This window comes from Aotus nancymaae, unplaced genomic scaffold, assembly GCF_030222135.1.
Source record: "Aotus nancymaae isolate 86718 unplaced genomic scaffold, 86718_ANA_hifiasm-v0.15.2.pri h1tg000022l_1, whole genome shotgun sequence".
NCBI classification, from domain to species: domain Eukaryota; kingdom Metazoa; phylum Chordata; class Mammalia; order Primates; family Aotidae; genus Aotus; species Aotus nancymaae.
Window position 1 is genome coordinate 1,946,078 of NW_026988435.1, and position 20,674 is coordinate 1,966,751.

General features: G+C 39.0%; 1 protein-coding gene across 1 annotated transcript in view; it reads left to right on the forward strand.

Moving 5' to 3' along the window:
• Window positions 1-20,674, forward strand: part of GABRR3 (gamma-aminobutyric acid type A receptor subunit rho3) — a 57,666-nt gene that overhangs the window by 22,183 nt on the left and 14,809 nt on the right. The window contains exons 3-7 of the mRNA XM_012474145.2: window positions 3,593-3,660; window positions 8,829-9,052; window positions 12,450-12,532; window positions 13,580-13,720; window positions 19,774-19,926. Of these exons, the coding sequence (XP_012329568.2) occupies window positions 3,593-3,660; window positions 8,829-9,052; window positions 12,450-12,532; window positions 13,580-13,720; window positions 19,774-19,926 (669 nt within the window). The remainder of the gene's footprint in view (window positions 1-3,592; window positions 3,661-8,828; window positions 9,053-12,449; window positions 12,533-13,579; window positions 13,721-19,773; window positions 19,927-20,674) is intronic.

The following is a 20,674-nucleotide window of genomic DNA, read 5'->3' on the forward strand; positions in this document are numbered from 1 at the left end:
GCTTGAAGCTGGGAGGCGGAGGTTGTAGTGAGCGGAGATCGCTCCACTGCACTCCAGCCTGGGCAACAGAGCGAGACTCCATCTCAAAAACAAACAACGAAAACAAAACACACACACACAACTTAGCCAGGTGTGGCGGCAGGCCTGTACCCCGAGCTGCCCGGGAGGCTGACATCAGACAATCGCCTGAACCCGGAAGGCGGAAGCTGCCGCCAGCCAAGATGGCACCGCTGCTCTCCAGCCTGAGCGAGACCCCGTCTCTAAAGAAAAAGAAAAGAAATGAGGCCAGACAGCACCCGAGGGCATACATTTTCCTTGCAAATGGAAGAGCTCCTCTTCACCAGAAACAGTATAAATCTGGAGGACGGAAGGAAGAAATCGAAGGTATTTCCAGAAACCCATTCCTAATAGACTAGCTGTGTTTTAACCCCCATCTCAGATCAGCCTTCAGACCACCCTCAGGCTCCAGTACTTGGGCAGCAGTGGCATAAATATGTCATTGGAGGGTAGTTTTATAAGTCTGTCCCCAGGCTTGCAGACAGTCGCCAGCAGCTAGGATCTATTTATAAATGAGGGAGTACTAACTGCAAGTTGCTCTCTGCTTTTTTTTTTTTTTTTTTTAAAGTAAGTGAAGAGAAGCACTGTATCTTTTTTCCTTTTTTAAAGAGAAGATTGGACTGATTATCTAAATGTACGTAGGATTGGGAGTAGTGGCTTGCAGTCCTAAGGGGCAGGTTTATATTTTTGCTTAATTGCAGTAGTGTTAACATTTGTTTTATGCCATTTGTTGACTACCAATTAGGTTCAGTAACTGTATTTTGTCTAGTCCTCAAACGAGTCTCCAAGGTATTACTAGACAAATTTTATAGATCAGGTAGACTAAGCTTAGAGACGGTACTTACTCTCTACATAACAGTTGTGGAACTGGTTTCCTAGCCTATGTGACTTTAATGCTAGAACTTCATTCAGGACATCTGTCAGTCCTTTCCAAATTTTTTATTCCCTTGGAGTTTTGGAATTATTGGGAAGATTTACCCAATATGAAATACCAGGTAGAGCCATGACAAAGATATTTTCATGAATTGTTATTTTGATATTCTACTAATTCAAGAAAAAAGGCACATCCACATAAAAAAGCAGCAGAGCAGAACCCTGTGAAGGAATAAGAGTGAGTTGTTCCCAAGTTAATGCTTAATCAAAATTACTGTTAAATATTATTTAAGAATTGTCATAACTTGGCCAGGTGCAGTGGCTCATGCCTATAATCCCAGCACTTTGGGGGGCCAAGGCAGGCAGGTCACCTGAAATCAGGAGTTTGAGACCAGCCTGGCCAACATGGTGAAACACTGTCTCTACTAAAAATGCAAAATTAGCTGTGCATGGTGGCACATGCCTCTAATCCCAACTACTTGGGAGACTGAGGCACAAGAATCGCTTGAACCCAGGAGGCAGAGTTTGCAGTGAGCCAAGATCGTGCCACTGCCCTCCAGCCTGGACAACAGAGTGAAACTTTGTCTCAAAAAAAAAATGTCAAAATTAGTGTTATAGGATATATAGTAATTGATCCAATATGGCAGGAAGAAGATAGTAGTTAAGATGCAACTGAGGTGGGGCCGGGTGCGGTGGCTCAAGCCTGTAATCCCAGCACTTTGGGAGGCCGAGGCGGGTGGATCACGAGGTCAAGAGATCGAGACCATCCTGGTCAACATAGTGAAACCCCGTCTCTACTAATACAAAAAATTAGCTGGGCATGGTGGCGTGTGCCTGTAGTCCCAGCTACTCAGGAGGCTGAGGCAGGAGAATTGCCTGAACCCAGGAGGCGGAGGTTGCGGTGAGCCGAGATCGCGCCATTGCACTCCAGCCTGGGTATCAAGAGCGAAACTCCGTCTCAAAAAAAAAAAAAAAAGATGCAACTGAGGTATGCCAGAAGCCTGAGGCAGGGATATACTTGCGTGTCAGCTCTGTGCCTGGCCAATTGAAACCCTTCAAAGTAAAAAAACAAACAAACAAACAAACAAACACATTGAGGGCATGGACCTGAGGAACCAAAAAAGGGAATTTGTTAATAAAGTGAAGGTGACATCAGTTAATTACTGGGGGAGTCACAGAAAAGATACAGGGACTGGCAAGACATACCTTGGGTTTCTAAATGGTTATAGTATTGTGCATTTAAAGGGCTGTTGAATTATATGGGTACCTGTCCCATGTAACATATCCAGGCATTACCTATCCTCAGCCTCAGTAAGGAAGCTTTGTCACCCAGGCTGGAGTGCAGTGGCACACTCTTGGCTCACTGCAGCCTCTGCCTCCTGCATTCAAGCAATTCTTGTGCCTCAGCCTTCCGAGTAGCTGCGATTACAGGTACACACCACCATACCCCGCTAAATTTTTGTATTTTTAGTAGAGATGGACTTTCACCAATGTTGGTCAGGCTAGTCTTGAACTCCTGACCTCAAGTAATCCGCCCACCTCAGCCTCCCAAAGTGCTGGGATAACAGACGTGAGCCACCATGCCCAGCCTAAATCTTTGAATCTTGATTAAAACAACCAGCTTGGATCCATTTAGGCAGGATTTATATTTTCTCAATTATAATTGAAAGCATTTTTTTAAACAAAGGACTATATAGACAATAAGGTTTAATTCAGAATGGCTTATATGGAAAGAGAACATATGAAAGACTGCATGTATAAATACAGGAATTATTTTAACACAAAAGTACCTAAAATTCCCATCGCAAAACTGAATGTTGATGTTACTAACCAGTTTCACCTCACACTGGAAGTGGTGAAATCATTTGTTAGGTATAACTAGGAAATGTCAGTCTAGTCTGGATTCTCTTGGGTGGTCATTCAGGTTTTCTGGGCCCATGAACCTGATTCTGGGCGAGTCACCTGTACGAGTGTCAGCAGCTCTCTGTCTGAAATTGCTCCAATTCTGAGTCAATATTTTCTCATTGAATGCATTTCTAAGGATATTTTCTTCCCAAATGCAGCCCGTGGTTGCTGCTGATCTGCAAAGGGGCATTTCCGAATCTGATCTGTGGTGTCCCTGTGTAGCACTGCACTTTCAATCTCAATAAAATTTCCCCTGTGTTCCTCTACTCCACCAACCACGGCACGAATGGAAAAGGCTGATTTTTTTTGACAGCAGAGAAAAGTTTCCAAAATTGCCCAGTGTCAAGGATTCTATGACACCTCCTGACTATAAGATATTACCGTTACCATGTAGAATACCTAATTCTACATACTGTTAGATGTGTTTTCAGAACTGTTTTCCTTTTTAAATCACTAGTAGCTAAAAAGAATAAAATTTTTTTTACAAAAAACTGGAGACACCACTTTTATACTATAGAAGGAAAATATTGACATATTCCCAAGCAAATAATGATTATTGGAATTCCTTTTATTTGCACATGTGCCTTTGTTATACTAATTGAGTATATAATATCTGATTCAGTAAATAATGGAGAAATGTGTTGTTTAAAAAACTTTAATTCGTTTGCTGTCCAAGAGCATAAATCTTTTTGTTTTGAATGGTTTTAAAATAATTATAACGCATTTCTCAGCACATTACCCATTCTTCTTTCTGAAGGGTCCCCAGTGCCAGTAGGTATAGATGTCCATGTTGAAAGCATTGACAGCATTTCAGAGACTAACATGGTAAGTTTCTTCATGGGATATCGTTGTTGTTCTCCGCAGTGTCAAAATCAAAATCACTAGTGTTTTAATGTATCATTTAAATTATGTATGTTATTTATGTCTCCTACTTCGCTTAATAGTAGAGTCGTGATTGCTGTGCTCTCTTCTATTCACTTCATTCTACCCTCGATTACAATTCTCTTTCCTTATCTACTCTTCTATTTTCCTTCTAATGGTTTTCCAGTGGTGGAACACTGAAGAACATCATGATATATTTACCTGTGTAGCAAGAATTGAGAATAATTATCTAAAAGGAAGGATGACCATACTATATGTGCGATATGAAATCCCAATCATGAGTCCTTACCCATAAAACGATAAACAGTTGAACCAACATTGATAAACTGCTTTCACATCTGTCAAATGATATTAATTTTGCTTATCCGAAGACAACCAGTAGCAAAAGACAAAGGATTATTCATGGGACTAAAAATTTAATTAAAATTTTGTCTGTTTCCTTATATTTTTCCAGAAATCTAAAAGAGACTGACATTATTTAATTTTGTGATGAAACATCTGTATTTTCATAGAGGATTATTTGTTCTATGAAATATCTGTAAACTTGAAACTGATCCCTTATCTTCAGCCTTCCTGTTAGCTGTGTCAGTCTTTTATGACATAGTGCATGCCTTGCTTTTTTGTTTCTTCTTTCCATCCCTTAACCACTTTAGCTGTTTTTATGTTTTAATATTATCATCTGTAATTTTCCATCTCATCTTCTCTCTTCCCAATTTAGGACCACCTTCCTTGTTTACATAATTACCAGAGCCAAGTGATTTTAGGTTTTTCAAGTTTTTTGCTCTAAGAAAGAATAGTTAATACCATGACTAGCTTATACATACAGGCACCTACATATCTATTTTCAGATGTATTTCCTTTTTACTTACTGTTTTTCCGTTAATTTGTAATGGAGTTTCGGAGTTTGGTTGAGCCCCCTTTAGTTTGTTTTTCTATCCCAAATAAAGAGTGCTTTTTTAGCTTCAAACTTTGAATGTCTGTGTCCTTTTTGTCTTAGTCTGTTTGTGTTACTATAAAGGAATACCTGAGGCTGGGTAGTTTCTAAAGAAAAGAGGTTTGCTTGGCTGCTGGTTCTGCAGGCTGTACAAGAAGCATATCACTACCATCTGCTCCTGGTGAGGGCCTCAGGAAGCTTCTACTCATGGTGGAAGGTGAATAGGAGCAGGTATCACATGGCAAGAGAAGGAGGAATGGGGCTGGGAGAGATACTAGGTTCTTTCAACAACCAGCTCCTAGTGGCAGGGTGAGGAAGGAAGGGGACTGTCATGGGAAATAACTGAGAACTTACTCATTGCTAAGAAGATGGCTCCAAGCTATTCCTGAAGGATCTGTCCCCAAGACCCAAATACCTCCTGGTATGGTTTGGGCCTGCGTCCCACCCAAATCTCATCTTGACATGTTGAGGGAGGGACCCTGTGGGAGGTGTTTGGATCATGGGGGCGGTTTCCCCCATGCTGTTCTTGTGGTAGTAAGAGAGTTCTTATGAGATCTGATGGTTTACAAGTAACAGTTTCCCCTGCACGTGTTCTGTCTCTCTATCTCCGGCTGCTTGTGAAGAAGGTGCTTGCTTCCACTCTGTTTTCCGCCGTGATTGTAAGTTTCCTGAGGCTTCACCAGCCATGGAGAACTGTGAGTCAATTAAACCTCTTATCTTTATTAATTACTGAGTCTCAGGTAGTTCTTTATAGCGGTGTGAAAATGGACTAATACACCTCCCATCAAGCCCCATCTCCAACACTGGGGATCAAATTTCAACACAAGATTTGGAAGGAACAAACATTCAAACTCTATCCCTTGTTCTTACCTAATGGCTACGTGTCCTTATATTTAAATTGCTTTTTCCATCTCATTTAATTCTCCTCAGTTGCTGTCTTCTCCATCATCTTCTTGAGATCCACCTCTTGTGTTCTCTGTCAATACTACATCACCTTCAGGTGTTAATGGCAAAGGCCCTAACTGGTACCTACTAGTAAGATGCAGCTTATGAATATGTTTTGGTTTGGTTTCAATTTTGGATTTGGTTTAAATTTTAGTTTTTTTTTTTCTCCATTCTACCAAAAGTATTAAACAATTTAATGTTTGGGCCAGGAGCAGTGGCTCACGCCTGTTATCCCAGCACTTTGGGAGGCCACGGCGGGCAGATCATTTGAGGTCAGGAATTCAAGGCCAGCCTGGCCAACATGGTGAAACCCTGTTTCTACTAAAAATACAAAAAAATTAGCTGGGCATGGTGGCACGTGCCTGTAGTTCCAGCTACTCAGTAGGCTGAGTCAGGAAAATTGCTTGAACCTGGGAGCTGGAGGTTATAATGAACCAAGATTGCACCACTGCACTTCAGCCTGGGTGACAAAGTGAGACTGTCTCAAAAAAAAAAAAAAGAAGAAGAAAAATCAATGTTTTAGTGTCTTTAGATAGATCCTGTCCCCTCCAGGTTGTCCTGGAACCCGTGTCTTGCTTTTCTTCTCTTGATTCAGCCTGCTTCTTTGACTAAAGTTGCCCACCTGGTCCTTGAAGTCATTTGAGTTTGCAACTCTTATCCGGATGCTTATTATCCTCTGTTTTCTACTTTAAAGATGGCAGTCTGCTTTTCTGTTTGTTTTTTTAATAAAACCAATGGAGTACCTCTTCCATCAATTGGGAGAAGTTATTTTCTTTTCAAACTTCATTTTCCATCTGAAAAGATTTAGTTTGTTGTTTATGCAATCTACTCATTTGCTGGCCATTTTTACGTACATGAATCCTTGAATTTCATTCCATTTTCTGGAATATTTTACATATGTATTCTTAGAAACCTTTCAAAAGCTTTTATATGTGCTTTGGAATAAGTATTGTTGATATATAAACTGTAGCATATATAGTAATTTTCAGAGTGTTAAATTTTAAAATTTAGATTCTGTGTATTATTTTTGTAATAATGTAAATACCACAATTAAAGATAAAATGAGAGAGACAGAAAGTGAACAAACAGGGATCTGCTAAGGGAGCAGGGCCTAGAAAACATCAGTCACTAAAATCAAATCATCTTTTCATCTGTATCCTTAATTCATATTTTTATTTTTAGCGATTCCTCTAAATCACTATCTGAAAGAAGTTCAGGACACATAAAAGTTCTAGAAAGGTCTAAACACAATCTTCTGTGACCCATTACACCTTGTTTCAGTCTGTGAACTCTCAGCTAATGGTCTGCCTAGTCCTTATCATTATCTAATTCAATATCTATTTCAGTTCAACATAGGTCTTAAACATTCATTTTGCCACTCTACACCAAAAGGGAATAGCACTCATAGGACTCACTACTCAAAAAAGACTGGTTTATAAGATTTTGATCCTTTCCTACCCAAAGTCAGCTCCTATTGGTACTTCCAGCAAGCCTGTTGTGCTCTGAGAGCAGGCTTTTATTTCCCCTGTCCTGGCATCATATTGAAGTCATTTCTGAATGACCCAGTTTGCATCTAAAATCCTTATTATCTCTAACCAGCAGCACCCAAGACTGACTATCATCTTTACTCCCTGAATGAGGTTAGCTTTGCTAGTCTGTGTCAGATAAAACTGGACTGGGTTCACATGCTCCGTTTGAAAATGCTTTCTCATCGTCAGTGATTCACCCTTTTTCCCTAGGGTGTGTTTCTTTGGTTGATTTTGCTTCTCATTTATCATCTTTCTACTCTCTCTTGTCCACCCTAACTTGACTTTCGATCCGTCTAAGTTTTGTCTCATTCTCCTTCCAGAATGCTGTTCAGCTTGCTCCTGGTGATTGATAGTGCCAGCAAGTAATGACTTGCTCTATCACAAACACGCACCCACGTCTGCTACTTGACTCCATCAACTCAAATGTTTGCCTAGTGACCTTCAGATCAGACTAAGCATCTAATTCTAATATATGCTTATTAAGGCACTCTGTGCAGTAACCCACACAAGCCCATGTATTATGTTAATGAATGAATCATTCTGTTTATTTGGCCTCACCCTAATCCAAAATTACGCATGGCTAATGTTCCCAGATTAATCCAGAGCCATAAATCAATATAGCTCTATTCTGAACCTAGAACAAACTAGCTCATAATTGGTGACTCATTCAGAGTTTACTGAAATGTATCCTTTATTTGTATAATAAATGCCAAAGTTCTAGCATATACACTAGTTCAAGAAAAATTTGATTATCATTGGAAAATAAAAGATAGAAGTAAGCAATTGTGAAATAGTAAGAAGTTATTGTGGTTTTCCAACAGCCAACAATTTGGGTGAAGCTAGGGGAGTTTCTATTCAAACAACCAAATATTTGGAACATCTAAGAGCTAAACAAAACTCATATTATTAACTGAATAAACATTTTTTTCTACTATAATGCTAGTACAGTTTTTTCCTCTCATCAATGCATTCTTACAATATAAGAATAAACATTAACAATTCAAATCCCTGAGCCATACTGAATCAGAATCTCTGGGAACTACTGGGAAATATGCCATTTCTATGAACTTCAAAAATTATTCTTTGCACACTAAACTTGGAGAACCACCATTTTACAATATGCTTTCTGTCTCTCAAGCTGAGGATGATTCCTGATTCTGTCCTAGGACTTCTGTCAGCTTGCTTTACACGAATAGTTCTAATAAACACTTGATCCACATTTTTGTGGGACTATAGTTTATTCGATTTGGGAAAACTTCTTTAACAAAAGGAACGTGAGCATCAATACAAAATCAATTTTAAAAGTGAATATTTATTTATAATGAAAAAAGGAATCACAATAAAATTATGGACAGTAAAATAGTAAAGTTTCAGGTTCCTTTCTTCTGAGATTTCTTTAGGTGATTTACCGGAATGCTTGCACAGAAATGCTGCCCATTTATAACCTGGTTCCCTTTCCCCAACTTGAATATTCTATTATAGCTCCCAGAAATTCTCAACATTCACCAGAGTTCATGTGAAAGAGAAGCTGAAAGCATAACCTCCTTAGCTTTATCCTAGATCTACCTGAAACTACAATGTTAGCCATTCACTTATAAGTCATTAACACCCATGAGAATGAGTCCTGGGACTAATAGTGTTGAGTGGTCATCCTGAACCATATTCCCACTGGTTTTGATTGGTCTCTTCTTCTCTCTGTCTAGGACTTCACAATGACTTTTTATCTCAGGCATTACTGGAAAGACGAGAGGCTGTCCTTTCCTAGTGCAGTAAACAAAAGCATGACATTTGATCATAGATTGATCCGAAAGATCTGGGTGCCTGATATCTTTTTCGTCCACTCTAAAAGATCCTTCATCCATGATACAACTATGGAGAATATCATGCTGCGTGTATACCCTGATGGAAACGTCCTCCTGAGTCTCAGGTAAGAAGAGCTGCCTATTGCCTTTGGCTTTCTTGTACTGCCACTATCTGCACCAAAACCAATGACTCTCGCTTCAGATGAAACTCACAATGTTGCTGTCTGTTTAATGTTTCTAGAGATTGGGACAGAAGCATAAGATGTGATTTTTCCCTAGTTCTAACATCCAGATTAAAATAAAAATGATTTGCTGTTCTGACTATATCCACTCAGGATATATGTTGGTTGGACAAATAGTGAAGCTGAATTATGGAAATCCTAAAATCTGGCACACAATTTTATAGGCAAACAAGCCTGCTTTTCCTCCTCACCAACTCCATGCGAACGCTGCACCCCACCAAGCAGTTTTGGAACCTTGGATTAGTTATACAATTTTTCTTAATTATCTCCTTCATTTTTCATGGGAAGGCATAGCTATCATTCAAGCTAACACCAATTTGCTTTCTTTTACTTTGCTTTTAATTTAAAATGTGCATTCTAACACTTTGCTATAACAGTGCTTCCTTTTAAATGTTCCATATTTTCTTTTAGTCACATGAGTCCTGTGCATATTGAGTGGCTTATCACAGATAATTACTATAAATATTTGGTAAACCCAAGCAACTCAGCTTTTTTTTAATGTCCTGCTAACCTTAGAAACATTCTAAAGTAGGCTGAACAAATGATAGATATCCCTGTCCTAACTTCTGGAACCTGTGAAGCTTATCATATATAACCGCAAAAAAAAAAAAAAGGAAAGGAAGGAAGGAGAGAAAGAGAAAAGGATCCTTGCAGATGTGATTAAGTTAAGGATCTTGAAATAGGTAAGAAATTATCCTGGATTATCTAGGTAGGACTTAAATGCAATCTTAAGTATCCTTACAATAGAAAGGCAGAGGAAAATTTCATGTATACAGAAAAAGGGAAGACAATGTGGTCGTAAGCCAAAAACTGCTGGCAGCCACCAGAAGCTATAGGACACATGGCTTTTCCCCCAGAGCTGCTAAGAGAGAAGGGCCTTTATGACACTTCAATTTCAGCCCCATGATACTGATTTCAGAGTTCTGGCCTCCAGATCTGTGAGAGAATAAATTTCTATTGTATTAAACTACCAAATATGTGGTAATTTGTTATAACAGCAATAGGAATCTTATGTAGATTCTTTTTGCTCGTTAAAATACCTCAGCACAGAACTGTTGCCAGGCATTGTATATGTGCTGTCAATTTTTAAAAAAATGCAATTAAAGGAAAATATCACTTTTGATGGTTTTTCTTGGCGGGGGGTATGGTAGGGAAGAACAGGGTCTCACTGTGTCATCCTGGCTGGGGTAGTGACACAATCTCAGCTCACTGCAGCCTCTGCCTTATGGGTTCAAGTGATTCTCCTGCCTCAGCCTCCCCTGAGTAGCTGTGATTACAGGCACCCACCACTATGCCCAGCTAGTTTTTATATTTTTAGTAGAGACGAGATTTCACCATGTTGGCCAGGCTGGCCTCAAACTCCCGATCTCAAATGATCTGTCCACCTCGGCCTCCCAAAGTGCTGGGGTTACAGGTGTGAGCCACCGTGCCTGGCCTCAATAGGACTTTTAAATCAGGAGTAGCATAGGACTCATAGGTACTGGAGTCAAGCCTCAGTAGGAATCGGGAGCAGAACGGCACTATCTGGACAAAGAATCACTCATTTTAAATTAATTTTGGTGGGGGGAGTAAAGAATTAACTCAGTCGATTTTTCTTACCCTGCACATTCCAGGAAATATTTGGCCCTTGCCAGGCTCCTGTGGGGTAACCTCTAACCCCTTGGAATATCCTAACTGATAAGAGTATCTTTGTTTACTTGGGAGCTGGGGGCTGAGCCCGATAGTTTTTGCTAACAATGGGATTTATAGTGGAGGCTTTGAGCCACTGGATAGTTTCTGCTAACAATGGGATTTATAGTGGAGGCTTTGAACCACTGGATATCAGTTTGACCTCTGGAAGGGCTGGAGACTAAGGTCAGCCATGTGGGTTGTCAGTCAGTACTATGTGGCTACTCTCAATTAAAAGTGTGGATATCAAGGCTTGGGTGAGCTGCCTTGGTTGGTGACGTCCCAAGGGTGTTGTCACATATTATTACTGAGGGAATTAAGCACCATCCATATAACTCCATTAGGAGAGGACAACTGGAAATGTGTTCCTGGTCTCTCCTGGACTCTGCCCTGTGCTCCTTTTCTACTATTGATTTTCGTCTGTATCTTTCCATTATTATATAGGTAACCGAGAGTACAACAGCTTTGCTGAGTTCTGCAAGTCCTTCTAGTGAATCGCTGACCCTGAGAGTGGTCTTGGAGATCCTCTAACACAGGAGGAACTCAAAATTTTTGTCAGCGCAGCTCTTCTAGCCAACAGCAGAGCCAATCCAAGCCCAGAGCCAGATCCCCTGGTTCTGGGATTGGTTCTGACACCACCTAGCCTCCTAACTTCTTTGGTCATTAATTCATTCGCATCTACTATGAAGGAAGTGGACTGAAACACCTCATAGGGTCCCTTCCAGGTTTAAAGTACTAGGAATACACCAAAATGAATGTGTTTTGTGACACAAAGTAATCCTTGGCTTGATGTTTTGTTGCATGACTATTGACAGTAGAATTAGCCCACAGAAGATGAAATGGTCCTGCTCCTCTGATTAACTCAAGGGCACCACAGGTAGGAGCATCTGTTGCCTTTGTGTTTTGCAAACCTGCTCAGGGGCCTTTTACGAACCTTTGATCTGCTATTGTGGGTACCAAAATTTCTACTTTGAGGCAAGATCATAGTACAGCAGCCTCTGCCTGAAGCCAGGAAAATCTAAGAGGATATAAAATTTGAAAAAACAGTTCTTATCGGTATGCAAGCCTTTTGACTTAATAGCACCTAAATTATGCATTGTACACATAGATCTATAACTAAGAATGCTCCAGGCTTTTCACTCACTACTGCAAAGAGGATTTCCTCAGGTAAACTTTCTTTGTAAAGGAAACCTTTACCTACAGGCTTTTATTGCCACCATCCCAACCCTTTGTTACTATAGGCTATTTATGTGGGAATCTTCCAGAAAGCAAAAAATATTCAAATCTATTTAAAAGTCTTCCCACTTTAAAGTGTGTTTTTCTAGAGACATCAGAGCCAGAAAATACAGAGGGGGCTGATCAGGAAATGATGAGCTCAGAAGCAGGTATGAGAGCTGAATTCACTCATTGAATCTGTGGCTTAAACAAATCATCTACCCTCTAGAGTTTGCTTCCTTGCATATTATTTGGACAGAAAATAATACTGCCCGTTTTGGATTATTCTTGAAAGATACAGAGAACAGGCAAACAATAAGAAAGTTTCAATGTTGCGTGCTCATTTGGCCAGATGGTTAAATGATCTGCAGTATTCTTTTTCTCATTCTTTTTGTAGGATAACGGTTTCTGCCATGTGCTTTATGGATTTCAGCAGGTTTCCTCTTGACACTCAAAATTGTTCTCTTGAACTGGAAAGCTGTAAGTCTCACTTCCTGGTGGAGTGAGTACATCATTTGAACACATCATCACATATTTACATGTAAATAAGCATGCTCTTAACAAGCATTTTAAAATCTTGATATATTTATCCAAAATCAAAACAGTTGTGGGGTTTTTTTTTGCTTTTTGTGGGTTTTTTTTGGTTTCTGTTTTTTATGAAGGTTGTGATGGCAGTTTGTCTGTTAAAGAAGATTCAGGGGGAAAGTATTTTGATAATTGTGTATTCTGCGGTTTCCACAATAAAGGAACAGCTCCCTAAAAAGGTCTATTCTTGCTAATGTTACATAGATTGACACAGACTTTCCACATTTGGAAAGCTCTGGAATTAATGTTCCCAGATGAATCACAGTCCTTCATTAGGTAGACTTGGATTCCCTAGAAAAATCTAGCTCTAGACATAGACACCCTTTATCAAAACCCCATCACAGGGTATCTGAGCTGTCAATCACTTTTACCCATCAGCTATTTTTGATACAAGATCTTAAAAGCTGACTGCAGTTTTTGAAAATGTGTCTAAAATGCTGGGAATCTCAATAGATGTCTACTCCATAAATGCTCCGCCCCAAATCCATTAGAAACTTTTCGTACCACTATTTGACTTTAGAAAATTTCTTATAAGATTGGCCCATTTTGGAATTTCATCCAAGGAAACAAAAAACAAAGAGGGACTAACAGGCTGGAGTCAGGCCTGTGACAGTGAGGGGATGCTGTGGTGTCACTCTGAGGCCTGGCTTGATACTCTAAGAGAATGCACACAAATATGGGAGCAGCTATCTGGGGAGTTTTAGTTCATTGTGTGGGCACAAGATCCACACTATACTAGTCATCAGGGTCTAACTTTTAGAGATTCTTTTCCCTCCTCCTAAAAGTGTGTGTATGATCAGTTCATTGGCAAACATATTTTTGTCACCTAATATGTTACATGTCACTGGACTAGGCACTAGGGACACAGAGCCACATAAAACATGGTTATAGAACTCATCGAGCTTACAACTCCCTCCACTTACAAGTGTTTTCATGTTTTAGATGCCTACAATGAGGACGACCTAATGCTGTATTGGAAACACGGAAACAAGTCCTTAAATACTGAAGAGCATATTTCCCTTTCTCAGTTCTTCATTGAAGAGTTCAGTGCATCTAGTGGATTAGCTTTCTATAGCAGCACAGGTACAGCATTTTACGTAGGTGATTCATCTGCATTTATTGGACATCTACTGTTTGCAAAGCACCACAACCTGTGAAAAGACCGGAATCCAAGCGAGTGCCCCTTTGACCAAGACCATCATTCCTGTCATTTACAGGGAGTGACCTCCATCTTTCCATACCTCATTTCTCTCCCCCCGCCATGCAGCCACCTCTAACAAGATGGCTTTCTTCCGTTCTTGACTCCTCCAGTCTCAATACAGCAGACTGAGTAATCTCTTTGGAACATGATGTTCAGAATTCTTTCCTGTTCTAAACTTTCCAGTGTCTTTCCATCACATTTACAACAAAATTGAAGTTTCTTAACGTGATCAGTCTCCTGCCTAACGTGGGACTCACCCACTCATCCTGCCCCTCACCGCCTGCTACTCTCCTGACTTGCTTGCCCACCTCATTCCATCAGCAGGACCTCTGCCTGTCCATCTCCTCCCTCTGCCTGGAAAACTTTCCCCCAATATTCTCATGACCAGCTTCCTCACTTCAGTCAGTGCTCTGTTCAAATAGCCTCTCAAACAGTGCTTTCCTAACCAAACCAACCCTGTGTAAAACAGGATTCCTTTCTCACCGTTCCCCACCCCCGTCATCACAGCACCTCCCATGACCTGAAGTATGCATTCATTTGACTGCTGTATTGTCTGAGTGCCTCACTAGGAAAGGGGCGGGGAATCTGTCTGCCTTGCTCACCATTTCTTCTGCAGCACCTGGAACATGCTTGGCACATGATAGATGCTCAATAACAACCAGCTGAATGAATCTATCCATAAAGTGCATCGTTGCCTCAAACAAAAAACCCATCCAAAATTGGGCCTATAGAGCACTCTTTACTATGACACATGTATTTCTGAATTGACAAGTTTTATCCAAGACACCTTTTAAAGTTATTGCTGATCCTGTTGTCTGAAGTTGGAAGCAGCCTTCTGTTCCCTTCGACCCTCCTCACCCTCCACTATCATTCCCCTGCTGGATAGTAAGGATCTGGGTCATTTTAGGACGAATCCATATAAAATGCCATTTCAGATTCAATGAAGCCATGCTTAGACCAGCCGGAAAGTGTACCAACAGCCGTCCCTGAGTTTCAGAGCTGTCCTGGCTAGAATGCTTTTACCTCCTCTGCCTTGATGGTGGTTCCTTTACTCCTCAAAGATTCTCCACTCTGTTCTTAGATCTTGGAGAGTAGTTATCAAATTTTTATCTAAAAACCTGCATCTTTAAGAGAGAAGTCGAAGTTTACATTGCAGAGAAGTTAAATGATTCTCTAGGAGCAGCAGCTAGTTAGCTGTTTAGACCCAGAAGAAATTCTCTGTTTTGCCCCATTATTTGTCTACATTGCTTGGGATTCAGCAAATGATGCTATCAATTTTAATCATGTTTATTGCCTTTTCTGATTATATAAGTAACACATATTTATTTGTTTTGATCACTGATATATCCCTGGCTCATGGTACATGCTCAAAGGCTAATTATTGAATGAATGAAAAAATGTTAGACAATTTGAGGAGACCTCAGAAAAATTTAAAGGAAAATCTCTTTGTAATCCTACCTCATAGAGATAAACTGTATTATTATTTTGATATATTTTTCTGATCTTCCTCCTTCTCCTCCTTTTCTCACTTTGCCTTTCTCTATATGAATAAATATAAGCATATATTTATCAGGACTTTTAATATTCTTCATTAATGCTAAATTAAATTAATATTTAAATAGAATGTATGCAATGAACAACCATGATATATGTGAAGTATAATTTATAGGATTTTTTAAATTTTACTATTGCTGTGATGAAATAACTTTGGCATATGATACATTATAAATAGATATTTGCAATGTTTAATGCTAATATAATGTACTATGTATGAAGCATAGAAATCCAAAAGAATTGTCTCCTGCACAGAACATATACAAAATATGCAATAATAACAATGGCATTTCTTTAGCTTTTGAAGCACAATTATCTATTAACATATATACAACCATTTTCTTAACAAGAAGTTAAATTTTACTTCAGAATTCTAACTTTATCACTAAGTCATTCCATTTGCTTTCCTATAATCTTATTTGTGCTTGTCAGACTTTTTGAGCTCTACCAGGCAGGTCCAACACTAGTTGATTTTTATCATTTTCTGGTCATGTTTTAGAATCTCTCCAAAGCCAGACAAAATATTGGCATTGAAAAACTTGCTGCTCACAAAGATGCTTACATTTTAAAATGAACTTACAAATCCTTAACATTCAAATGTAGTTATATTTTTAAGAAATAGCATTTTGGTTCCTTAGAAGATGAAAAAATATATATAATTAGGTTCAAATGTACATGCTTTGTGTAGCATGAGATGGAGAGTTATCCATAATACGTTACCATTTTTTTAAAAAAGCAAGTTACAGAAGAATACATTTTAAAATTCCCATACTTGTTATTGAAGAAAGTATTTATACATATGTATGAGCATTTATATATATATATGTATGCATATCGTGTGTGTGTATGTTTGGGTTAAAAGCCTGGAAAGATTAACAATAGATACCTCTGAGAAGTAGGTATAAATTGGGGAGATTTTCAATACTTGTATTTTTAAATTTGTTACAATGTACTCTTTTTTTTTTTTATGACAGAGATTTAAATGGGCTCTGAGAATAGGAAAAATGCAGAAGGGAAGCATTTTGGAAGTTGTGTTCAAATATCAAATTAATAATCATATCTGGGTTTATTTAACCATCCCTTAGTTAGGTTTCGGGAAGATTGCATTTAGAAACTTATTTTAGTTTGTGAGCATGTGATAGTTCTGCCTCACATCATCCATGAATCATTAATCTTCTGACAGTCAAACTCAAGTGTCTTTTTCAGACTGGTTTCCTGTTTAAGTATTTTAGCTTCCTCAAAAATAATTTTTGATTTTTTTTCACTCCTATTTTTACAAGTACCAGCCACAACCACCACTCCCAAATCAGCTTTATGGAAAAACTATACACCTGACACTGGCTATACGAGGCAGAAATACAGTTATAGGACCTTAGTTTCCGTTTTATAGCTGAACAACAGGGTCTTTGCTTTTTCATTGTCTTGGTCTTCACCACTGCCATTGCCTCTGTTCAAAAATCACCATGAGCTGGCAATGTTAACAAGCAGGTGAGGGATTCTGCCTCCTGATCTCTATCTCAAAATCATGCACTATAAATTTACAAAGAAAAAAGAAGTGACCCCTGCCCCCAAGGGATGCATTGAATAGTTATTCTTTATCATAGCATAGTCTAGTGACTGAATGTGTTAAGTACTATAAAGAGACCAGGGAACCAAAAAAAAGAAAAAGAGAGGAAAAAAAAAGAGACCACCTAAGTTCAAATCCTGTCTCTATCATTTATTAGCAATGTGACCTTGGACAAGTTGCTTAATCTCTCTAACCCTCTACCTTCTCATCTTTAAGTGGGTTTCATAATACTCTCTACATCATACGGTTGTGAGGATACATGATGTCATATAATTAAGTACCTTAGAATGTTGTCTGCCGTATAGTAGATGCTCAATAAATATTAGTAGCTGTCATCATCACCCTATTTTCATCCACATTGTCTTGATCCTTTGTATTAAGGCCTAGTTTCTTTTTATTTTTTTCCAAAGGACACTTCAGTGCTAAAGGCCTAGTTTCAAAGGGCCATTGAAGGTGACTATCTCTAGGTATAAAAACCTTCTTTATTCTTGTCTTGGGACTCACTCCCCAGTTACTGGCCCAGTCCTCCATTTCCCTGGCTACCAACTCTCTAGCCCTTTTCTCTCTTTTATTAACTCCTCTTCTTTCTACTGTATGGCAAGCTGATGGAGGCAGATGTACCCACCTCCATCCAAAATTTAGTTCAGATGCAAAAACTAATGATGCCATGCACATGACAAATGGGCATAAAGTGATTTATTACTCACATAATGAGGCTTTCTGGGGAGAGATGGTCAGGCTCCAAGCAGGTCTGAAAATGGCTTGAGGGAACAAGCAGGGGCTACTGGCTTGGGTTTTTGTGGTAGCTAGTGGGTGCAGTTAGGGTGAAGGCCGCCTGTTGTAGGACAGGATGCATGCTTTGAACTTCTCACAGGTGCCAAAAAAGAGAGACCTAGGCTTTTTATTAGCTTGTTTAGATGTAGAGCAGAAAGAGAAGTTGGGCTTGAGAGCTTTTAGCAGTCTAACATCAAAAAATAGAATCAGACTCTTTATTGTACTACCCAAAATGAAGGCTTCTTGTCTTTCCAAGAAAGCACCACCTTTCCTGATAGAGAAATGGATTCCCCATGACCTGCAGGTTCAACTAAAATACCACCCCTAGTCTAGAACCACAAGGCAGAGCAGCAGTTTTACTTCCTGGTTACTCCACCCCACCCCCGCCCCACCAAAAAAAAAAAAAAAGGACAACTGTTTTTCAGAAAATTATGAATAAAGGATGTAGATAACTAATTTTGTTTCAAGTTCATAATGAACAGAAAACCATATACATGAATACTGTCTTCCTTTTGAATTGCTTTCACAGGTTTTCTTTATTTTAACCTCACAATAATTATATGAAGTAGCAAGGTCAGATAGCTGTTACTGTACTCTGCAGCCATCACTGAAACTCTCAACTGTACACAGTAATGAACTGGGGCTGTGATATGGGTGATACAAGACAATGAGAAGCTTAAAAAACAATTTACATTTTAACTTTATAATGTACTATGTGATGTATCTTTTATTACTCCTGGTAATAAAATTGTTTGGTATTCCTGAAGCATATATCAACTGAGAGAGAGAAGCTTGGAGCTAAGAAGGGAAAGAAAGATAATGAGCATTTAACTGAGAATAGGATTCGAGAAGGAGAGTCTGCCAGTTCAGTGTGGGGTGGCCAGATATATTTCTTAGGCCAAATGCCTAAATACTTAACGTGATCCATCTAATAGGTTTGCCATCTTAGGTTTCTACGAAATTACTGCTGAGACTAATAGAAGGGTTTTCCAACTCTGCAATACCTGTGATTTTTCTTTTATAACTTTTGACCTATAGTCCCTGTGTTTTGAATAATGTTATTTGAAAGTAAACAGCATTTATCACAGAAAAAATAACCCTGCTACTTACTCATAAAAGATGTATTTTCATGTTTCCTCATTCATTGCCTTATTTTAGTAAAGATTTAACAAGATTGGCACATAGTTATTGTGAAATAAAGCAAGGTGATATAAATTAGAAATGTATTCGTAAAAAAAGGAAAAACCAGGATAGGGTATTACAAATAACCTGGTATGTGATCATTAAAGAATGGTGCTCAGAGGAGTCCTGCAGATGTCTGAAAATTTGACTTTAAACTTTCTAGTAATCAATGGGAGAGGTAAACCTGAACAAAATATGTGTGTGGATGTGACCACAAATGGTGCTTTTAATTGCCACAATTAATATTACCAAAATGAGTTTATATAATTTAAATAAGATGCAAAGAAACATCATCATTTGGTTACTTTTTTGTAGATTTGTCATACACAAATTATGGTATTCATGAGACTTTAAAATTGTAAAACTAGCTCATGGATGCCGTTTTCTTTTCCATTTGCATCCCTAGCTTTCTCCATCCCAGGTCAAAATCTAATGACCTACTACCTGCTGTGAATCTTGTCATTCAGATAAATGTTTCTTTTCATTTGTTATAGCTAATAAATGGTCTGTTGGCTCTTTTATGCCATCATTAGTCATGTATTGAGGACTTTCCTTCTTGCAGAAATGCCACAACACAATATGTTGTGGAGAAAGGCCTTTAGAGGCCATCCCACAAAATAGAACCACTATTCATCCCTGAACTGTAGGCGTGGAAGTTAAAGGGGATCTTTGAGTCACATAATTAAGCAGACTGTAGTTCAGCTGGTTTAACAAACACTGATGGAGCGCCAGGCCCGAACATGGAGATGAGGGTATCATGTTCCATGTCCCCAAGAGCTTGGAGTCTAAAGAAGCAGGTAAGTGCAGGGTTTCTAAGAGGAAGCTTACTCTAATGAAAACTTTGGCTTTTTTCCATAGGTTGGTACAATAGGCTTTTCATCAACTTTGTGCTAAGGAGGCATATTTTCTTCTTTGTGCTGCAAACCTATTTCCCAGCCATATTGATGGTGATGCTTTCATGGGTTTCATTTTGGATTGACCGAAGAGCTGTTCCTGCAAGAGTTTCCCTGGGTAAATCTTTCCCCATCTTTATAAAATGTTAACATGGAAGAAAGTTCAAGGGAGGTAAATAAAATGGGTGATACATGGAGAGGAAAAGAGAGTGGTGGTTTAGTAGGGATAGTCAGAGATGAACATCTAGGTTGCAGTATTTATCTTGACGTCTTCAAGAGCAAATTGTAATTGAGTTATTTCCTTGGGAACCCAGATTTTAAGTATGAAGGCTTTGCTGATTGACCTGCAGCTGGATGATAGTAAAGAAAGAGGGTGAAATTATGAAGCATAAACAGCCTCACTTTTAAATCTTGTCTCTTCTTTTTTAAGAAAATCTCCCCATGCATTATGTAAGTCCATTTAGCATTTCATGACAAACCCTTACATCACAGAAAGGAAGACCTTCACAGTAATTCACACTATACTGTTAGTGAGAAATTGCCTTGGTGGATTAACAAGAACGTATAGGGGATGCTTGAATTTGAAAATATGAATACTGATTAGAAATTAGGACTTAACCAAAAGGCCAAAATCAGAAACAACCACAGAGGAATTTCAGGTGCAGTGGCACATTAGTTGGCAAGAGATTTTAGGTGGAGAGACGTTGCCAGCCTCATTAAGTCACTACACAGGGGTGATTATCTATACCATCTAGCATGCTGTATGCCTCTGTCGCACACGCTGATTTATGGGAACCATTTCAGACCCACTTAGCAGTTACTGAGATCTTAGAAAGCAGAAGATGCCAAGCTAAGAACTTAGATGA